This window comes from Mirounga leonina, unplaced genomic scaffold (assembly GCF_011800145.1).
Source record: "Mirounga leonina isolate KUSES-001 unplaced genomic scaffold, KU_Mleo_1.0 Mir_177, whole genome shotgun sequence".
NCBI classification, from domain to species: Eukaryota; Metazoa; Chordata; class Mammalia; order Carnivora; family Phocidae; genus Mirounga; species Mirounga leonina.
The window spans coordinates 5,375,743-5,395,474 of NW_023270459.1; the positions used below are offsets into that span (position 1 = coordinate 5,375,743).

At 38.4% G+C, this 19,732-nt stretch overlaps 1 protein-coding gene across 4 annotated transcripts in view; it reads right to left on the reverse strand.

The window, feature by feature from the left end:
* Positions 1-663: 663 nt before the first annotated feature.
* LSM14A (LSM14A mRNA processing body assembly factor) overlaps positions 664-19,732 on the reverse strand; it is a 56,563-nt gene continuing 37,494 nt past the window's right edge. The window contains exons 4-11 of one of the 4 annotated variants that reach the window (XM_035023490.1): positions 17,193-17,315; positions 12,079-12,255; positions 11,729-11,794; positions 8,911-9,093; positions 8,637-8,805; positions 7,146-7,377; positions 2,347-2,405; positions 664-1,408 (exon numbers count right to left, since the gene is read on the reverse strand). In XM_035023490.1, the coding sequence (XP_034879381.1) occupies positions 2,382-2,405; positions 7,146-7,377; positions 8,637-8,805; positions 8,911-9,093; positions 11,729-11,794; positions 12,079-12,255; positions 17,193-17,315 (974 nt within the window). In that variant the 3' untranslated portion in view covers positions 664-1,408; positions 2,347-2,381. Of the gene's footprint in view, positions 1,409-2,346; positions 2,406-7,145; positions 7,378-8,636; positions 8,809-8,910; positions 9,094-11,728; positions 11,795-12,078; positions 12,256-17,192; positions 17,316-19,732 lie in introns of all 4 variants that reach the window. The other 3 variants (XM_035023488.1, XM_035023491.1, XM_035023489.1) reach the window with 3 other exon arrangements.

Sequence of the window (19,732 nt, forward strand, 5' to 3'; positions counted from 1 at the left end):
AAAGTTAACAAAAATCAAAATAGATAAAAATATTTAAATCTTTGGATCCCTTTATTCCATGGCCTTCATAAAAACACAAAAGTGGCCAGATTTTTTTTTTCCACCCTAGCTTAAAATATCAAAAAGATTTACTAGTGATTTATAATTAGCAATGAACTCTATTACTGAGTCATTTGTGGGCCATGGGCCCAAGGACCAGTGTTAGGATATCTTATAGGTTGCCAAAATAATTTCTAGCACTCTGAATCCTCTTGAAATATAATGGAATGAATCAAGGTATCACGACAAAATTCCAGGCATATCAGGAAGAACAGGTTAATCGATGCCCAGTTTTATTATCTTAAAAAAGGGGAGGGTGCTTATTTGAAAATACAGCTAAGTATATTCTTATCTATGATTATTTACATTCATATACTGAAAATATTTATTATTTGGACAAATCCTGTGATATGCCATTTGTTAAAAAATGAAGCTCTTACAATGAGTATGAGTAATTTATCCTTTTCAGATTATGGAAGAATGTATCAAATCTTCATTTATGTTCCAAACATTAAAAAAAAAAAAATCAAAATCAAAAATCTCAAGCCTGGAAAGCTATGAAAAAAGACCCACCACCCACAGCTCTGCTCCTCAGCACATCAACTTCTGCAAGGACACAGTATGTTTGCTGACTTTAAAATGTTTATTCTTTAAAAAATTAGTTGCTTTTTATACAGCTATACAAAGTTCTTAATGTTTCTTTGGCAATGGAATATAATGGAATTTTACAACTATATAAAAAAGATACCTTTGCCTAAGAAACAGTATTTACTGTGTGTACATAGTTGACTGACAAAATTCTCTACCATCCAGCACCCTAATTAATTGACCAAATAAGCTACCTCAAAGGGGATATTACAGGATTTCCAAAAAGAAAGAAAGAAAGAGAGAAAGATACAGACACACACGCGCGCACGCACACACACACACATACACACACAACCTTCTGTGGCTCAAAACACAGTATCACGGCCCTATCTGCAGGCAACTTACAATAATTGCCAAATACAATTTAGTGATAAGAAAAATCCTTTCAGTGATGAAAAAATACTTATAAGTCCCATTGAAGTACTGCTGTAGTTTAACTATACATAAGAAATTACTTAACCTTCTGCTATCCAAATATATTTAATGCTCATTTTTTAAGATGAGCCTTCCCCCCCAAAAGTAACTGCATTGTATCTTTGAAATTAAGCAGAAAAACAAACAAACAAACAAACAAAAACCCAGTGCTGGTGACAAATATACAGCAAATTCACTTCTTCATTCTTCTCAAAGACTGAAACCAATTCTCAGGACCATGAAGAGCTAGAAATTCACCTATTTTCAAAGACTTGTTTGTAGACTATGCAGCAACTTTGTTGTCTTTCTAAAAAGGAAAAAAAAAATTAGCTCATGTTTCAAATTATCGGTTTATTAAGTACTTCTAATTTACTTAAGTATATTTCCCATTACTTTCAAATATACCCTCCTTTTCCTTTCATGTATAAATCCATTTCACTAATTTCCAGGAAACATTTTATGACTTCCACACCCAGCAGTAGCTCATTATTTGTTAACTGCATTTTCCAGTTACTAGAGGTTACAGCAGTGGTGTGGTGTGGGCTGGTTCCAGCAAGAAGGCCCCTAAGATACAGGCATACCTCACTATCTTTGGTTGCATCTTAATAATTTTTAAACACAATGATTTAAACCTTCAACTTAGCAGTCAAGTTCATCAAATACAATTGACAACATACCCTGGAAAAGGATTAATAAAATCCTGACGTCTTTGATGTCTTTACTAAGCAATAAAATATCCAGACAGTAAAATAACATTTCTCTCCAAAGTTTCATGCCAGGAGAAAGCAATGATTTAGAAATTCATTTTAAAAGGATAACTTTTAAATTCAAAATAAGTTCTGAAAATCAGAGTTGACTGGGTAGTAATTTTTAAAAAGTAACCAGGGAAAAAACAAAAATCTCAAGGAGCCTCTAGCTTTCCAGTGAGACTAAACCTAATCAAAAGTCCTGTACATAACACCAGAGCCAGGGGCTACTGTTTTCCTCAGGACTAGTTGTTATCACATTCCTGATTTTTATTGCTGATTCTCATCCTGACTGTTAGAAATACATTATTTCCTATGTTAAAGACTTAACTTTATCTGTGTATACAGCACCAAACCATTTGTGCAATGCCATTAAACTGGATACATGTGGCATGGTGTGAACTGGTGCAGAAAGAAATAAACTGAAGATAATCCCACCCCACAGTTCCCCACCGAAGCCAACCTTCACATGCCCCGATTTTTTTTTTTTTTTTTTTACCTTTCAGAAAGTTGTACGATCAATCCAGACCTACTTTAGGGTCCAAAAGCTGTGGTTTTCTGAAAGGTAAAAAAAAGAAAGCAAGAAAGAAAGGAAAAGAGAAGGGAGGGGGAGAGGGATACAGAGAAGTAGAGGGAAAGAGAGGAGAAAATAAAGGGGGAAAGGGAAAGAGAGTACCATGCTGAGTCATTTTGGTTACCTCTTTGTTTCTGGACCCTATCTGAAAAAACAGACTCAAATGGAAGGTAATCTGTCTCACCTACCATGGTGTTTTATTTAACCTCCTTAGCAGCAGCATATAAAATAGGAGCTGACTATACTCTTATTACAAACCCAACTTGATCTCCTCATCCCCCAACCCCACAAAGCGCCACAGGACCAAGCTTAACACAAATTTATCTTTCTAACATTATCCTTAAGGAAAACTAGGCGAGAAGTCAAACAGACTAAGTTTTGGCTTTACTAGCTTGTACCCCGATCAAGAGAGTTAACTTCTCTGGGTCCTTGGTTTCCGATCTATTGGGGGTAGGGTGAGAGAGAGCTTATAGTTCAGCTGGTATTTTTGAGGAGTTCTAAAAATCTATAATCCCACTTTGCCCATGTTTTCATTAAACAACCAGACTTGCTTATGCTCACCTCAAAACTAGTGATTCATGCCAACAGAACACAAAGAAGAAAGCCAACCCATTACATGAAGGCTGCTGTAAATGCCAATGACCTCCATTTCTCTAAGAAGTATTAGATGTAGTTTTAGAAGGGAGTTTAATCCTTGAAGGTAAATTTCCTTCATGTAATAGTGATCACTCACTCTTTCTGCCTTTAAAGGTACCAGGTGATATGATTTAGAAGACGTAGAATGCGGAGAAGGTCAGGGCTCTAGTGCCAGACTTCAGGGTCATTTAACTTTGGAATGGACAAGGAAGGACTAGCCACACTGATGGACCTTCTGCCTTACTGAAGGCTGAAGTAGTGTATTCCTAATCAAAATGCTGAGCACTTACTTCAAGCCCACTATGGTTCCATGTCCACTGGAGGAAATGAAAATAAAATACACGTTCACTAATGCCAAGAGGCTCATATCCAGCTGGAAATGCAGAACAAAACACATGAAATACGGAACATGAGTGTATTTAAAATGTGTGATGAAAGCAGATACCATAGGAGTCAGAAAAAGAAGAAATCAGTGTAGGAAAGAAGAGAAGTTTCCAAGGACAGAGCAAACCTTGGACAAGACTGTGAAGGATGTGAAAGGGAACCCCTTGACTTTTAGCTGTGTCTATCTCTCCACTGGACTAAAACACCAAGAAGGCTGGGACTGCATCCGTTTTGCTTACCACTAATATCCAGCACAGTGCATGCCATATATGAAGAATGCAATATGTCTGGTCAACAAACGAGGTCAAAGTCGGAATCAAGGACAGTGCATATAAGCATTGACCATGAGTCAACTTGCTTGAACCAGACAGCTTAAAGGGCAATGAGAAATGGGGCTGGAAATAGCAGTGGGATCCGCACAGAGTAAGAAGAGCAGGCAGTACAATGTCACATGAGAACCTTCTTACCACCAGGGCAATATCTAGGGCCCAGTCAATCTATGACGCCTTGAAACACCCAAGCAGAGGCTAGTCGGACTATCTGTCAAGGATACACTAATGTGGGTAAAGACTCATGCAGACAACCTCTACAATGCACTCTAATTCTGCAATGTGTGGGATAGGGGTTTTCACTGGAGGCTCAAAATGACTGAACAGTGAGACAGAGCTTCAGAAAGTCTGAATTAATAAATAAATGCATGTACCATGCACTCGGCAGTTATTCAAAGGCTTACTGATGACTGTCAGGTAACGGGAAATAACAGTCCAATCTTGCAGACAATATGACCGCGGTTTTGTCAAGTATCTGCAGAATTATCATGAAGAGGAGTATGTATATTCTGTTTGTTTACAAGGGTAGAGTTAAACTAAGACTGAAGATATAGGGGAAAAGATCTTCACCCACATTGTGAAATCCTACTAATTAGACCATCCCTGGGGTGGGATGGATGCTCTTAGTAAAAGTAAGCTGCCAGCCCCTATAAGGGATACGTCAGGACTCCCGGCTTGGCCAGGAGCTCAGACCTCTCAGATGCTTCCCAACTCTGAGACTTTAATGATCTTTAAAATGTGTATTTGATAAAATGTGTATTTGATTTGTTTCCAAAAATGTAAAAACTGAGGGCCTGAAAGGTTTAACGACTCAACTGAAGTCACACTAGCAACAATCACTAGAATTCTCATCAGGATCCAAGTTTAATTTAAATGTACTTTTTCCTCAAGCCAAGTTGAGTCAATGTGGTCTTCAACAAGGAGCTGTCACAGGTTCTTCAATAGGTAGCTGATATGCCTTAAGTGAGGTAAAGAGACTGAATGTCTGCAGACCAATCAGTGGGTTATTATGGTAGTGGGCAGGGACATCGAATAGGAACAAATGTGGTAATGTGGAAAGGGGCTACGCCACACTGTCAGCCAGTGTGGATGCTGGGGTGGTGGGAAGGCAAGAAGATGGTAAGGTCATTTTGAAGAAGGGCAAGTTTAAGTTAGTCAAAGGACATAAAGCAGATAAAGATGGAGAAATGTAAGTGGAAGCACACAAGGTCCAAGCTGAAAACTGATTAAAAGCTACGTATCAACAAGCTCACAAAAGGGAGGAGGAAAGAAAGGGGAGGGAAGAGAGGTAGGGACAAGAAAGAAGGGGGAAGAAGAGCAAGCACAAACATCAGCATGAAAGCTTTATTTTTTATTTATTAATTTATTATTTATTTATTTATTTATAGAGAGTGGGGGGGGGGAGGGTCAGAGGGAGAAGCCGACTCCCCACAGAGTGAGGAGCCCAAAGCTGGACTTGATCCTGTGGACTCTGGGATCATGACCAGAGCCTAAGGCAGATGTGTAACTGACTGAGCCACCCAGGCACCCCGAGCATAAAAGCTTTTAAGGAGCAAACCGAACATTCTAGGCAGAAGGAATGGGTGAAAAGGTCCTGAGATAAGAGTAAGCTTGGCACTGAACAAGAGCAAGAAGGTGGTCCACATTTCTGCAGCAGACTGAATATAGAAAAGGGGAGTCTCAATGGCAAAAAGGACAAGAGCCAGTACAAGACTTCTGAACTGGAGAAGCAGATCATGAAGTGTTTACAGGCTGTGTTGAGGAACATGTATTATTATTATTTTTAAAGATTTTATATATAAAAAAAGATTTTAGTAATCTCTACACCCAACATGGGGCTCAAAGTCACAACCCCAAGATCAAGAGTCACATACTCTACCAACTGAGCCAGCCAGGTGCCCTGGAACATGTGTCATTTTTAAAAAGAAAAACAAAACAAAAACACCCCAAATAACAGTATTTTTAAAAAACTAGAAAGAAAGATTCCAAGTTGGGTGGGCAGTTATCAGTGTCAAATACTTCAGAAGGGTTAAGGGCAAATATTTGAATTCTATAAGCAAAAGGCCCCACTGGCAAGGGCAGTAATAAGAACAATAATAGTGACAAGCAATGGGCTCTCCCAGCTAGAATGGCAATTTTGCAAGTTACAAGTCCTGCAGCTGCTGCACCAGGCCACGGCGGCTGAATAGCCTGAGTTAATGACTTGAGGCTAATTTTCAGCAGTCTTGGCTGGATGATACAGTATCAGAGGTGTCAGAATTAACAGACCAGACCCCAAAGCCACTAACATCGATCCTTCAAGAGGGACCTCAACAATGGCCAGTTTCAAGTAACGGACAATAAAATTCCTGCCAGCAGGTCTTCTTGTTTCCAGCTACCCTTTGTTCTAGTAGATCTCTTTACAAGAGGATTTTGATCCTTTCTGTGATTATATAGCCTTCCTCTCTACTGAACCTAAAAATCAATAAACTAGGAGAGTGACACTGACTTCATCTACCGACTCCTTTCAATAAATTAACTACACATATAAACAAACTATACTGAGCTACATAGTTTTCTAGCAGCAGTTCTCAAATGCCAATATATCACAATATTTTCAAGGCCAAGGTAAAATAAGAAAACCAGGGAAAATGCAGTTGAATTTTCCATAAAAGTAAATTAAGAGCACTGACTCAGGAACAAACTTACTAGGCTCACGAACCTGCAGCATCACTTACTAGCTGACCTTGGACAAGGTATTTAATATCTCTATACCTATTTCTTCTTCTGTAAAATGGTGATAAGAACAGAACTATCTTACACAGTTACGTTAGATTTAGAGTTAGTATGTGAAAAACATTTAGAACAATGCCTAATACATGCAAAGTACTATATAAATGTTGGCTGCTATGGATGCTTTCCATTCTGGAGTATGTCCTTCCTAGACTCTTTTGGTGTGAAAACACACTTTGTAATATAAAATAAAGGTGATATGATATAGTTTTTGGTATAAATACTTTAGTAATCCCCCATGCCTCCAAAAAAAAGAAAAGGAAGGAAGAACAAAAAAAACACCCTAAATCAATTTCTAATACATTTTTGGGGGAAATTTTACTAGTCCATGAAATCTAAAACTATGGTTCTACAATAAAAAAGACCCCTTCCACCCCAATCTCATTTCTATCTCTTACTTCCTCCAATTGAAAAGAAAACAGTTAAAAACTTTGGACTCATCAGCCGAGAAGTTACTGCTCCTTAAAATTATATAAACAACCTAATCCCCCACTGAACAGTCAAATTGGAAGTTATACAAATGTCTTAAAAATATTCACTCAAAATAAAACCATTTTGAATTTCATAAAACTGCATGCCAACCCCAAAGCATGTAATACTTACCCTGTACTCAAAATCTGCAAACTCCCTGCCCCCACGACCTCCTCTGAATCCACCACGAAATCCTCGAGGGGTGGTGAAGGTACCACCTCTGCCACCACCACGCCCTCGGCCACCACGGAAACCAAGACCTCCTCTGCCTCTGTACCCGCCACGGCCACGGTTTGGACGAAGTGGGATTCCAAATGTTTCGGCATTTAATCTTCTTTCTTCAGCCCAGGTTGGTCTCCGTTCTCTGTTATAAGAACAAATCATCTCTAGTGTATCGGGTTTAAGAACATTTTCCAGCAAAACAATGTGGCACGAATTCCCAAATTAAGGATAAATAAATCCTAGATCAAATAAAAATAAGCACCTTATCTAAGTCATCACAAACTGTCCATGGCAGTATGTTCCCATAATATTCTATTAAACTTCATGTGAAAATATGACTGGTGTTAGTTTCTTTCATGAATACAGCTGATGAAGCAAACATCGTAACAGCCCCCAATATAATGGGAATTCAAATATAGTAGGATTGGCAATTGACTCTACTCTCCCCTCAGCCCCAATGTGAGAGAGCGCAAAGCCAGGAAAGGGAACTCTGTCTCAGAAAGCTGGGAGAAGGAAAGTAAGTCCAAGTCTGCTAGGAAAGTAAGGTCCTAGTATGCTCCTAGCCCAATCCCTGGACCTGATGTCAGAAGCAAGTGTTTAAATTGCTACTGCTGTTGTCGTACAGCCCAGTCCTACAGCAGGACTCAGATCAGATCATCCCCCTCCATGTTTACGCTGAAGCAGACAACTGCCACCAGGTGGCACCAAACTACAGAGAGGAGAAGGAAAATTTGGAACGGGTAACAGAAACTCTAGAACTCCTGTTATGCTGGCTCCTTTAATTAACCTGACAATTTTCTGGATCCACATTTGCTGCGATATGGCGAAGTTTTACTGTATCAGCAAACTTCAAAGTAACATTAGCATATTTGGCCGTGACTTCATTTGAACTACACTGTAGAGGAGTAAAGTAAAAGGTCTTACTTAGTTGTTAGATGAATGCTTTTGTTTTAATTACGAATTTTTTTTTTTAAGATTTTATTTATTTATTTGAGAGAGAGAATGAGATAGAGAGAGAGAGCATGAGACAGGGGAGGGTTAGAGGGAGAAGCAGGCTCCTCGCCGAGCAGGGAGCCCGATGCGGGACTCGATCCCGGGACTCCAGGATCATGACCTGAGCCGAAGGCAGTTGCTTAACCAACTGGGCCACCCAGGCGCCCTAATTACTAATTTTCAAATGTCAGTGCATGCCTAAACAAAAGTATATGGTTATTTCTTCTTCATAAGGAGTAATGTTACTGAAAATTTTAGTACGGATTATTTTCTTTTAGCAAAATAAAACATTAAAAAATTGTAGTCCTTAGATATTTTTAAGTATTCATTAAACTATTTGTGAATTTATAGGAAATCATTTCATACTTCAACCTCCCAAGAGCATAAGAGAAGCTTAAAAGACTGTACCTATTATCATCACAAGAAATATTATCAAAGAAGGATTTGGTTTTGTCATAATAGCAATTAGGGCCAAGTGGATCTTCTTCATCTGCATTTCCTTCACTGTTTTGGGTATCAACTCCTGAGTCTCCTTTATCTTCACCATTTACAGGCTTCTCCTGCTTCTCAAGTTTATCTTCTAGTGAAAAACAAGCACATACCAGAAAGTCAAGATTTTTATTAAACATCCACAATTCACAAGCCAAATAAGAACATTTTCTGAATAGAAAAATGAACTCACCTTTCAATTTAAGTTTATTATGAAATTCTCTGTCTATTTCCTCCTTGTTAAATTGTGCATTTGCACTTTCAAAGTCAAAGTCTTTCTCAAATTTCATTGGACCATCTCGTCGAATACCAAATCGTCCCCTGCCACCTCGATGACCCCCACGCCCTCTCCTTGGAGCTGAAGGAGCACCTGGAACTATGTCAATAAAGGAAGAATAAGCTGGTTTAAGACAGAAGCTATTACAATGGTCTTTATTAAATGGGCAACAACAAAAATGCTTCTTAAAAGTCTCTATACACATTACTATATTTGTAGTTTTTTTTTTTTTAAAGATTTTATTTCTTTATTTGAGAGAGAGAGAATGAGAGAGAGCACATGAGAGGGGGGAGGGTCAGAGGGAGAAGCAGACTCCCTGCCGAGCAGGGAGCCCGATGCGGGACTCGATCCCGGGACTCCAGGATCATGACCTGAGCCGAAGGCAGTCGCTTAACCAACTGAGCCACCCAGGCGCCCCTATTTGTAGTTTTTATAAAAATAAATTGGGATGCCTGGGAGGCTCAGTCGATTAAGTGCTTGACTCTTGGTTTTGGCTCAGGTCATGATCTCATGGGTTGTGAGAGTCTGCTTTCAGATCTTCTCCTTGTCCCTCCCCCCACTCACACACACACTCTTTCTCTCTCTCTAAAATAAACAAATCCTCAAAAAAAAAAATTAAAAAAGAAATGAAATTTCACTAACCTAATACATAGTGAACTGAGAACAGCACACATGAAATTTATACTTATGGGGTCCAAACTCATACATGTTTCTCACAAGTACACAACCAAACTGTTTTGAAGACTTCTATAGTAATTACTGTCATACTCCTTGAGGGAGGGGCTCTGCTCTGCTTATAGTTCTAATTCCTACAAAGTGCCAAACATGTAGTGGGTTCTCAAAATTTAGGAAGTCTTCCATGAAAGTATCACAAGAACCAAGATTTATAATAAGAAAATAAATGAACACTAATAAGCACAAATATCACAGAAAACAAAAAGCACCACCACGTCAACTACTCCAACCACTTCCTCTTTCACCTTTCTTGTCTCCCTCTAAATGGCTTCATATTATTCAAATCTTCCTGTATCTACTTTCTCTATTGTGCTAAAAGGATTTATGAAGTATGATAAAGCAATAGCAAAATAGCATAAATTACAGTAAAAAGTTGAGAACCCAAATATCCAACACAAGAGAAAGAGTTAAGAAAAAAATAAAAGAGGAATATGGAACAGTAATTCATGTGAGTTAACAGAAACTGAGCACAAAGGAGTATGAATTCAATGATTATAATTATGTGAAATGTTTAATATATAGTGACAAAGATCAGAAAGTGACTACACAGTAACAGACAGGTTATGTTCAGTGTTTGCTGAAGTTTTGCAAATTGCACACATCTGAAAAAACAAACCACAAAAACCTACAGCAGCATATCCAGACACTTAAATCTAGATAAGCAGGATGTTTAAAACATTCAACTTCACTATTAAAAACACCTTGGCCACAAGCCAGGAAGTAAATATAGCACAATCTTTCCGTCTTAAAAAAAAAAAAAAAAAAATTTTAAGTATAGTCAATGTTTATAAAATCGTTAAGAAAAAAAGTCTGAAAGAATAGTCATTGTTCTGTTAATGAACCTTTGGGGGAGCAATTTTGAAGCGCACTGTAAGGTACTTTTATTTATTACTTTATATGATTTTTAAATGATGGTAGTATGGCAATTATCTTATTTTGAGAGAGAAGTTCTCTTTTCCAAAATAAAAAAAAGTGAAATATAGCAAATCAAACCAAAACCCCTGAATTCCACGGGACATAGCACATACAGCAATGTACAGGAGAAATTCAGTATACATTTTCTGAAATTAAGTGAAAGATCATTTTCTATTATCTAAATAAGGTGATTACACCTTGCCTTTATTTTTTAATTTGGACGTTTAAAATAATAAATTTATTCTCTGGTAATATATTTGAAAGTATTGATAAAATAAATGAATCTGGGGATAAACGTTATAGATTACAAAACACAAAGTGTACGGTCTTATTAATTCAATAACCATGAAAGAAAATTAAAGTTCTTGAACAATTACTTAAAGGAAAAAAAACTCAGGGCTTAAATAATTATAATGAGAAAACCTCAAACCTTCGAGGTACAGATAAATCCACTCTTAAAAGCTCCCGAAAACAATAAAAATTTTATAATGTTAACCAGAAACTGACATAAAAACGTAAAAAAATACAAAAGATAGTACTAAAGAGGAAACCACACAACAATGTAAATATAAGTGTATAAATCTTAATGGCAGATAAATTCAATATACTGAAAGACAACTGCCTCCCATCGAGTAGAGTTTATTCCAGAAATGTAACAGTGATTTTTTTTTTTTTTAAAGATTTTATTTATTTGACAGAGACACAGTGAGAGAGGGAACACAAGCAGGGGGAGTGGGAGAGGGAGAAGCAGGCTCCCCGCTGAGCAGGGAGCCCGATGCGGGACTCGATCCCAGGACCCCGAGATCATGACCTGAGCCGAAGGCAGACGCCTAATGACGGAGCCACCCAGGCGCCCCGAGAGAGAGAGAGTCTTAAGCAGACTCCCTGCTGAGCAGAGCCTGACATGGGGCTTGATCCCACAACCCACAAGATCATGACCTGAGCCAAAATCAAGAGCTGGATGCTCAACCCACTAAGTCACCCAGGTGCCCTGCAGGCTTTCATTTTTTAATAGTAATTATGCATCAAATGTTCTTTTTAATTGAGAAGCCCAGAATATGGCTTTCAGATTCAGGTAACTTACCTATTTGTCTCTTGCTATCATTTCTGAGTTGCTCATTTTCTGGTCTTGAAACTTTGTGTACTTCAGCTATAAAAGATATACAAAATCAGGAATGAGCTCAGGACACAAAATCAAAAACTTCCGTAAAGTTCAAAATGGGAAAAACAAAGGAACCCAAAACAAAAGCAAAAAATCTATACCCCCACCACCATCACTACTTTTGAGTCAAGTTTGAAAGACTGAACATTCTATCAAGTTCAGTTTAAACCTTCTAGGATCATTCATATACAGTAAATCTTTTCAATAAAAAATAAGGTGAATGGAAAATGTTGATCAGTCAATTAATGAATAGTAAATAGCTAAAGTTCTACCTCGCCTGTGCTCTTGATTCTCTATTGCTTTCTGGCTGGTAGATGGTAAAGGCCTGGTTGATACAGGGCTCCTTCTCCCAACAGGTGCTGGAGCAGGTAAGTGGGCCGAGGCGGTCTGTACTGCTTGTTCCATGGTTGGGCTTTTTCTCAAAGGGTCTAACTGAGGGCTTGAACGACCTAAAACGTAACCAAAAGATAAGAAACTACCCTATCCTCTGGGGATTTCAAAATTATCTAGACCCTCAAAAAAAAGGTCTACAGTTTTATTTCTACCAATTTAAATCCTTAGCACAAATCTGAATTCATCTACTTACTAGACCAGAGTTTAAAAGGGGGTTATCTTTAGTGGGCTGGGTCACTAGGCTAGGAAAGAAACATTGAAAAAAACCCCCAAAACCCCAACAACCAACCAACCAACCAACCAACCAAGGGAACTTTTTCTGTATTTCTACCTGGTGGAATAAGATTTAAGTAAGTTTTTAAAAAATTGCTGCCTGGGCAAGACTTCCCAGGAATATTATCAAAGATCATGTTGTATGCAGGTAGGATGCAGGCTTTCCCCAATAATGACAACCACAAAATTATATTGACACTTCAGCCATTATTTCCAGAGGCTGTAACCTAAAATTTTTAGTACTTTCTGAAGATATGTCCAAAGTGGTACTTTTTATATTTATAGGTATTATCTCCATTACATTTCCATTATAAAGGAAGTAAAGAACTAGAAAGACAGGTGAAGTCCTTCAATACCCTAGGGGCTTGGGAAATTTTATGTCAATACTCAAAGGCCAGCAACAAATACACCCTTCATAAAATAACAGAGTAGCCCCATATTCATTTCTGGCCATTTGAAAGATCTTTTGGAAGCTTCTGCTAAATATGAGTTGTGCACTTACAAATTCCATTTTTCCTTTTATGAGTTCAGAGCCTGGTCACAGTACAAACAGAAGAATATAATATCGGATGCTCCCATCATGTTTTGTCTCTATGTATGCTGTAAATCTCTTCTCAAGGTGCTCTCATATCTCATGATATTGCACGGGATATGTTTTGCTTAAGAAAATTATGCTCGTTTCATGTAAAAAAAAAATTCCAAGTACGCTGCAAATGTTACTCCCCACCAGTGCAGAGCTGCACAGGCTCCGACCACTGGTGAACTGGTGAGTGCTGACAATGCACTGGTTATTATGCACCAGATGCTTCAGGGACCGTTCATTAGCAATTTTCCCACGTTTATAGTTATCTAAAGTACGTAATTACAAATGTGTATCACCATTTCCAGCCATTAATGCCAAAGTTTACTCTACCATTAAGAGAAACAGTGCAATGTTCCCATTGATTATAACGGGAATCATGGTGGTTTGTAGAAGTTCTGGCCTATGAGAAAACATTTTGTGATCATTTATCACCTTGTACAGGGATTTACTTATAAAACAAGTGCTAAGTTTTTTGAAAAGCCTATTGTTCAATTTTATAATATGACATTAAATGATCTTATAAATTTCTTTTTCTTTCTTTTTTTAAAAAAAGATTTATCAGGGAGAGAGAACATGAGCAGCAGGGAGGGGCAGAGGGAGAGGGACAAGCAGACTCCCCGCTGAGCAAGGAGCCCGATGTGGGACTCTATCCCAGGACCCTGGGGTCATGACCTGAGCCAAAGGCAGATGCTTAACCAACTGAGCCACCCAGGTGTCCCCTGCTGTGTACTTTCAAAACCTTTGTGACTGAAGTCTCCTAGTCTTATTGGCAGCTGTGTCATCCACAGGGAAATACAGGTAATGCTAGATATACCATTAGGATAAACACAGAAGCTGGTTTCGGCATAATAAAAACACAACCCCCTGACTTATCTGCACATTCTTACCAGTTCGAAGAAGACTCTAGGTATTTTGTTAAGTTCAGTTTTCACTGATGAAACTTAAATGCAGGGTCCCAGACTTTCTCCATTACTGCTTTATATAAATATATCTTTCTTATAATATGTACTTGAAGAATTTAAAAATATTTTAATCTATTTAAAATTTATCTTAGTCCGAAGTATGAGGGAAGGAATCTAGATCTATTTTTCCCAAATGATCAGGCAGTTGTCTGTCCCGATATCACTTATTGGATAGCCAGCCTTCCTCTACTAATTTAAGAATATCTTTATCATGTATTAATCACTTATTTATATTTGGAACTATTTCTGGCTTTTATTCCTGCACTGCTTTACTTTATTATCAAGTAGGTAAGCCCTATGTCATTACTTTCATTTGAAAAATATGTCTAACTATACTTCCATGTTTATTTTTAAGACTGTGTATCTTTTTAATTAAGTTCTCCTACTATTTCATGTGGATTTATTAAAAGTATAGTAAATTTAATTAATATGAGACACAAGGTCTTCCTAATACTAAATCTTTGTATCTAGGAATAAGATTGGTTTCTCTGATGACCTCTGACTTCTTTTATGTCCCTCTACTACATTTTGTATTTTCTACAGAGGTTTGCCATATTTGTTATGTATTTTATATTTAATTTCTATTTCTTATTATGACATCTTTTATCTCCATTACATAATCAGTGGGTTAGGTTTTAGAACAACTATTGCTTTTTATACGTGTGAATTTAAATACCTCTAATTTCAGTCCTTTAGTTCTAGGTTTTTCAGTGAATTCTCAACTGTCAATTCTCAATTGCACTGGCAAATAATACCAATTCCAATATTTATGCTTCATATTTCTTTTCATGTGTTCCTGATTTAGCTAAAAATTCCCAGAATGATGCTGAGTAGTAATGATAACAGGCATCCTTATGATTTTAGTAAGTGCTTTAATATTAAGGTTAATGTTCACTATTGATTAAAAAATAATTAACATCCCACACACTATGCTAAGGGCACTGCATACATTTTAAAAAATGTAATTCTCACAATAAGTTACTTACCCATAGAGCCCCATTTTATTTTATTCTTATTTTTTAAGGTTTTATTTACTTTAGAGAGTGTGAACGTGAGTGGGGCGGGAGGAGGGAAAGGGTGAGAAAATGTGAAGCAGACTCCACACTCAGCATGGAGCCCACTGTGGGGCTTGATCCCCCAGGACCATGAGATCAGGACCCGAGCCAAAACCGAGTTGGCCACTCAACCAACTGAGCCACCCAGGTGCCCCTTTTATTTTTTATAAAGATTTTATTTTATTTTATTTATTTGACAGAGACACAGCAAGAAAGGGAACAGTGGCAGGGGGAGGGGGGAAGGAGAAGCAGGCTTCTTGCTGAGCCAGGAGCCTGATGCGGGGCTCAATCCCAGAACCCTGGGATCGTGACGTGAGCTGAAGGCAAACGCTTAATGACTGAGCCATCCAGGCGCCCTTATAAAGATTTTATTTTTAAGTAATCTCTATAACCCAACACGGGGCTCAAATCCACAACCCCAAAATCAAGTCATGTGCTCCACCAAATGAGCCAGCCAGGTACCCCTAAAGTCCCATTTTATAGTTTAGAAAACTAATGCTTAAAAAGGTGAAGAATTTTATTTAAGAAAGAATTCTTTTTTTTTTTTTTTTGAGAATTTATTTATTTATTTGACAGAGAGAGAGAGCACAAGCAGGGGGAGCGGCAGGCAGAGGGAGAAGCAGGTTCCCCGCAGGGTAAGAAAGAATTCTTAAAAGAAAAAAAGACCCAAAGACCTATAGAGAAATATACACTTCTATTAACCTAGAAAAAAGTCTGACGTGTATACAACAAAAAGTAATTATTTGTTATTTCTGGATAGTGGGACTATGGGGTGTTTTTATTTTCTTCCTTATACCTACTATATTTTCTAATTCATCTACAACAAATCTTTAGAATGTTAAAAAATTAAAAATTAAATTATTTTAAATCAATATGAATGACTATTTCAAAATATCTAAAGTGAGATATATAGGATTATGTTTAGTATTAGCTTGATTTTACCCTCAACAGCTTTAAACAATATTATCCTGTGATTATAGCATCCTTCTGAAATGACTTTACATTGTTTTATTTAAAAGTGAACATCCATATAAAGCAACGAGCCAATAACAACCACTTCAGGGGTGCCTGGGTGGCTCAGTTGGTTGAGCGTCTGCCTTTGGCTCGGGTCATGATCCCAGGGTCCTGGGATTGAGCCCCACGTTGGGCTCCTGGCTCAGCGGGGAGCCTGCTTTTCCCTCTCCCTCTGCCTCTTCCCCTGCTCATGCTCTCTGCTCTCTATCTCTGTGTCTCAAATGAATTAAAAACAAACAAAAACACACAACCACTTCAGCTGCAGATAAAAAAGATACAGACTCTTGGGACCACCGAAGATTATAAAACTGGCTGGTAGAAAAATAGATTTAAAAAAATTAAACAGGATCCTTTTTTTTTTTTTTTTAAGATTTTATTTATTTGACGGAGAAAGACACAGTGAGAGCAGGAACACAAGCATGGGGATGGGGGGAGGGAGAAGCAGGCTTCCCGCCGAGCAGGGAGCCCAAAGTGGGGCTCAATCCCAGGACCCTGGGATCATGACCTGAGCCGAAGGCAGACGCTTAACAACTGAGCCACCCAGGCGCCCTAAACAGGATCCTTTAAGAAGCTAATTACAATGCACATTGCCAAACTCCAAGGATTCTGATATAGCAATTGTCAGGATCTACATTTTTAAGAAGCTCTCCACATGATTTGGTTGTGGGTGGTCCACACTAAGAACCACTGCTCTAGATCCTGTGAGGATGCTAGGAAAGATCCAACAGCGTAAAGAATAGTTTGGTTCTTTAAGCTGCTATTTCAAGTTCATCAAGAATAGTTCATTTTCAGTGGTGAGTCTGGGACTAATTTGATATATTTAAGTATTATATACAAGTCATATAATTGCCTTGCAAGAAAGTTTCAAACTTAGAGAATGTTCACTGGTTCCCAGTTTTATGATCTCAGAATTGCAGAGTCTAAATAGTGGATGTCATTCAATAATATACTTATTATAACAGCAACTAGGAGAAAAATCTTAAAAGGACCAAATAGAAAGTATACATGTGATTTGCAAGCTGCAAAAGCTCCTTACATTCAAAGAGAAAGACAAAAACGACTAAAGATGTTAGGAATGGAAATATATGAAAGAAAAAACAGCTTACCTTGAGATAACTGTGTTTTTAGCGATCTTGTATCCTGTGTAAAGGCAGAACCAACTGCAGTACTTTGGGATAGGGTACCACTGTTTGATGTTTCTGTTCCAAAGGATGTCAAAGAACTTCCAGCTTTAAGAGATTTTTTTTTAAATGACAAAAATATATATTTTTAAATTTAAACCTTTCAATTATATAAAGTAATACACCATTTTAACGATGATAATAACTTGCCGCCCCTCCCCCCTGCAACATGTGTGCAAATTAATAATCCTGGAAATTAACCAAAGTGCATCAAAAATAGTTTGAGAAATCTTTTACACTGTATGGAAAAAACAAACCAATATATACTCCAGCATCCTTGGATGCAAACAATTTTTTAACAGCAATACTGTCCTAGGCAGTTACATAGATAGGACAGCAAGGACTGATGTCAGATAGAGAAGTAGCAGAAACGGTACATTCTACACCAGTATTAAGGTGTAATTATTTTAATACCGAGTATCTGCACAAACAGCCAAATTAGCAGAGAGGTCTATGAAGAGCTTGTCCAGCATTTCCAAGGAGCCAATGGACTACAGTTCATTTTAATGCTTCCCTCCAGGATGGTACCATGGGGCTGCATTTTGCCTAAAGCAACCACAAAAAGTCTGGTAACATGAATAACAAATCCCTAGAAAGGGCCCAAATTCTTTGCTATATGAGCTTATGTCAATCTCCTCTAAATGTCTATAGTCCTTACAGATCATTTCTTATGCTGTGTTCCCTTCTGACTTAATATTTAATTTATGTAGGTTTTCTCCAGCAGGAACTATTTCAGTAGCCCTTCCTCCCCCACCTCTAAATCCAATCTGAAGATGGCAGTCAGAACGATCTCTTGTGAAATACAGATATAACCACATTACCACAGCGCTTAGGACCCTGTGATGGCTTTCCACTGCCCTTAAGATAAAAAGTTCAGATTACTTACCTCAGTTTATCAGGCCCTCCCCTTATCTGTCTACTTCTTTTCTCACCACTTTCCCTCTTTTCACCAGTCTGCTCTTAAATATTTGAACATCATGATCACGCTTCTAGGAATCTTCTGATTTCCCAGCTAAGCAACCCCAGTTCCTTCAACCACTACTTACCTTCCCACTTCCCAGTCTTTAATACTGTCCCCTCCAATTTAATAAATCCTAGTTATTCATATCCCTTTTTTTTTTTTAGATTTTTATTTATTTGAAAGAGAGAGAATGAGAGAGAGCACATGAGAGGGGGGAGGGTCAGAGGGAGAAGCAGACTCCCTGCCGAGCAGGGAGCCCGACGCGGGACTCGATCCCGGGACTCCAGGATCATGACCTGAGCCGAAGGCAGTCGCTTAACCAACTGAGCCACCCAGGCGCCCTATTCATATCCCTTTTAAAACAGGGCATCAGAACCTAGTACCGAATCTCATAATTAGATTCATGGGACTCCCCTGAAGGTGTGGAATCCAGTCAGGCTACAGTCCTGGCCAGTTCAGGAGAGGCCTAACATAACTTTCTACATCTCCAGAAATGTGGGGACTAATGCTCTCAATGATTGTGGGAAGTTAAATCCATCCCATTATCCCTAGTTATTTCTGGGCAATGACCAAGACATAAGCCCCAACACAGGGGTTGAACTCACGGCCCTGAGATTAAGACCTGAGCTGAGATCAAGAATCGGACGCTTAACTCTCTGAGCCACCCAGATGCCCCCTTTCTTCAAGACTATTTTGGCTATTCTAGGTTTTGTATTTCTACCAAATATTAGAATCAGCATGTCAATTTCTCTCCCTCTCTCTTTCTTTCTGAGAGAGAGCAGGAGTGGGGATGGGGGGCAGAGGGAGAGAGAATCCCAAGCATGCTCTGTGTCCAGCGCAGAGCCCAACATGGGGCTCGATCTCACGGCCCTGAGATCATGACCTGAGCCAAAATCAAGAGTCAGATGCCCAACCGACTGAGCCACCCAGGCGCCCCCTGTCAATTTCTATTTTAAAATGTCTACTGGGATTCTGTTTACTCTGTAAATCAATTTTGGGAAAAATATCACCTTAAAAATAATACTGAATTTTCCAACCCACGAGCCTGGATCAACTCTCCATTTATTTAGAACTTTAATTTCTCTCAGCAATATTTTGTGGTTTTCATTACAGAGCAGTTTTCTCAGCTTCAGCACTACTGACATTTTGTGAGGAGTTGTCCTATGCACTGTAGGATGTTAGGTAGCATCCTTGGCCTCTACCTTCTACATACTAGTATCCCCCAGTTGTGAGAACCAAAAAGGTCTCCATACGTTACCAAATGTCCCCTGCAGGAGGAAGATAAAATTAACCCTCCTCCACTGAGAACCACTGTTGTAGATGTTTTCAAATATCTTCTGTTATATTATTTCCTGGGTATCTAATGTTGCTGGTGCTAACTGCAAGCTGTGGTGCACTTTACATTTCACTTCTCAACAATCTGTTCTAGATCACATGTCAATAAACTTCAACTACAAGTGACCAGATATAAATATTTAGGCTTTTCAGGCCATATGGTCTCCAT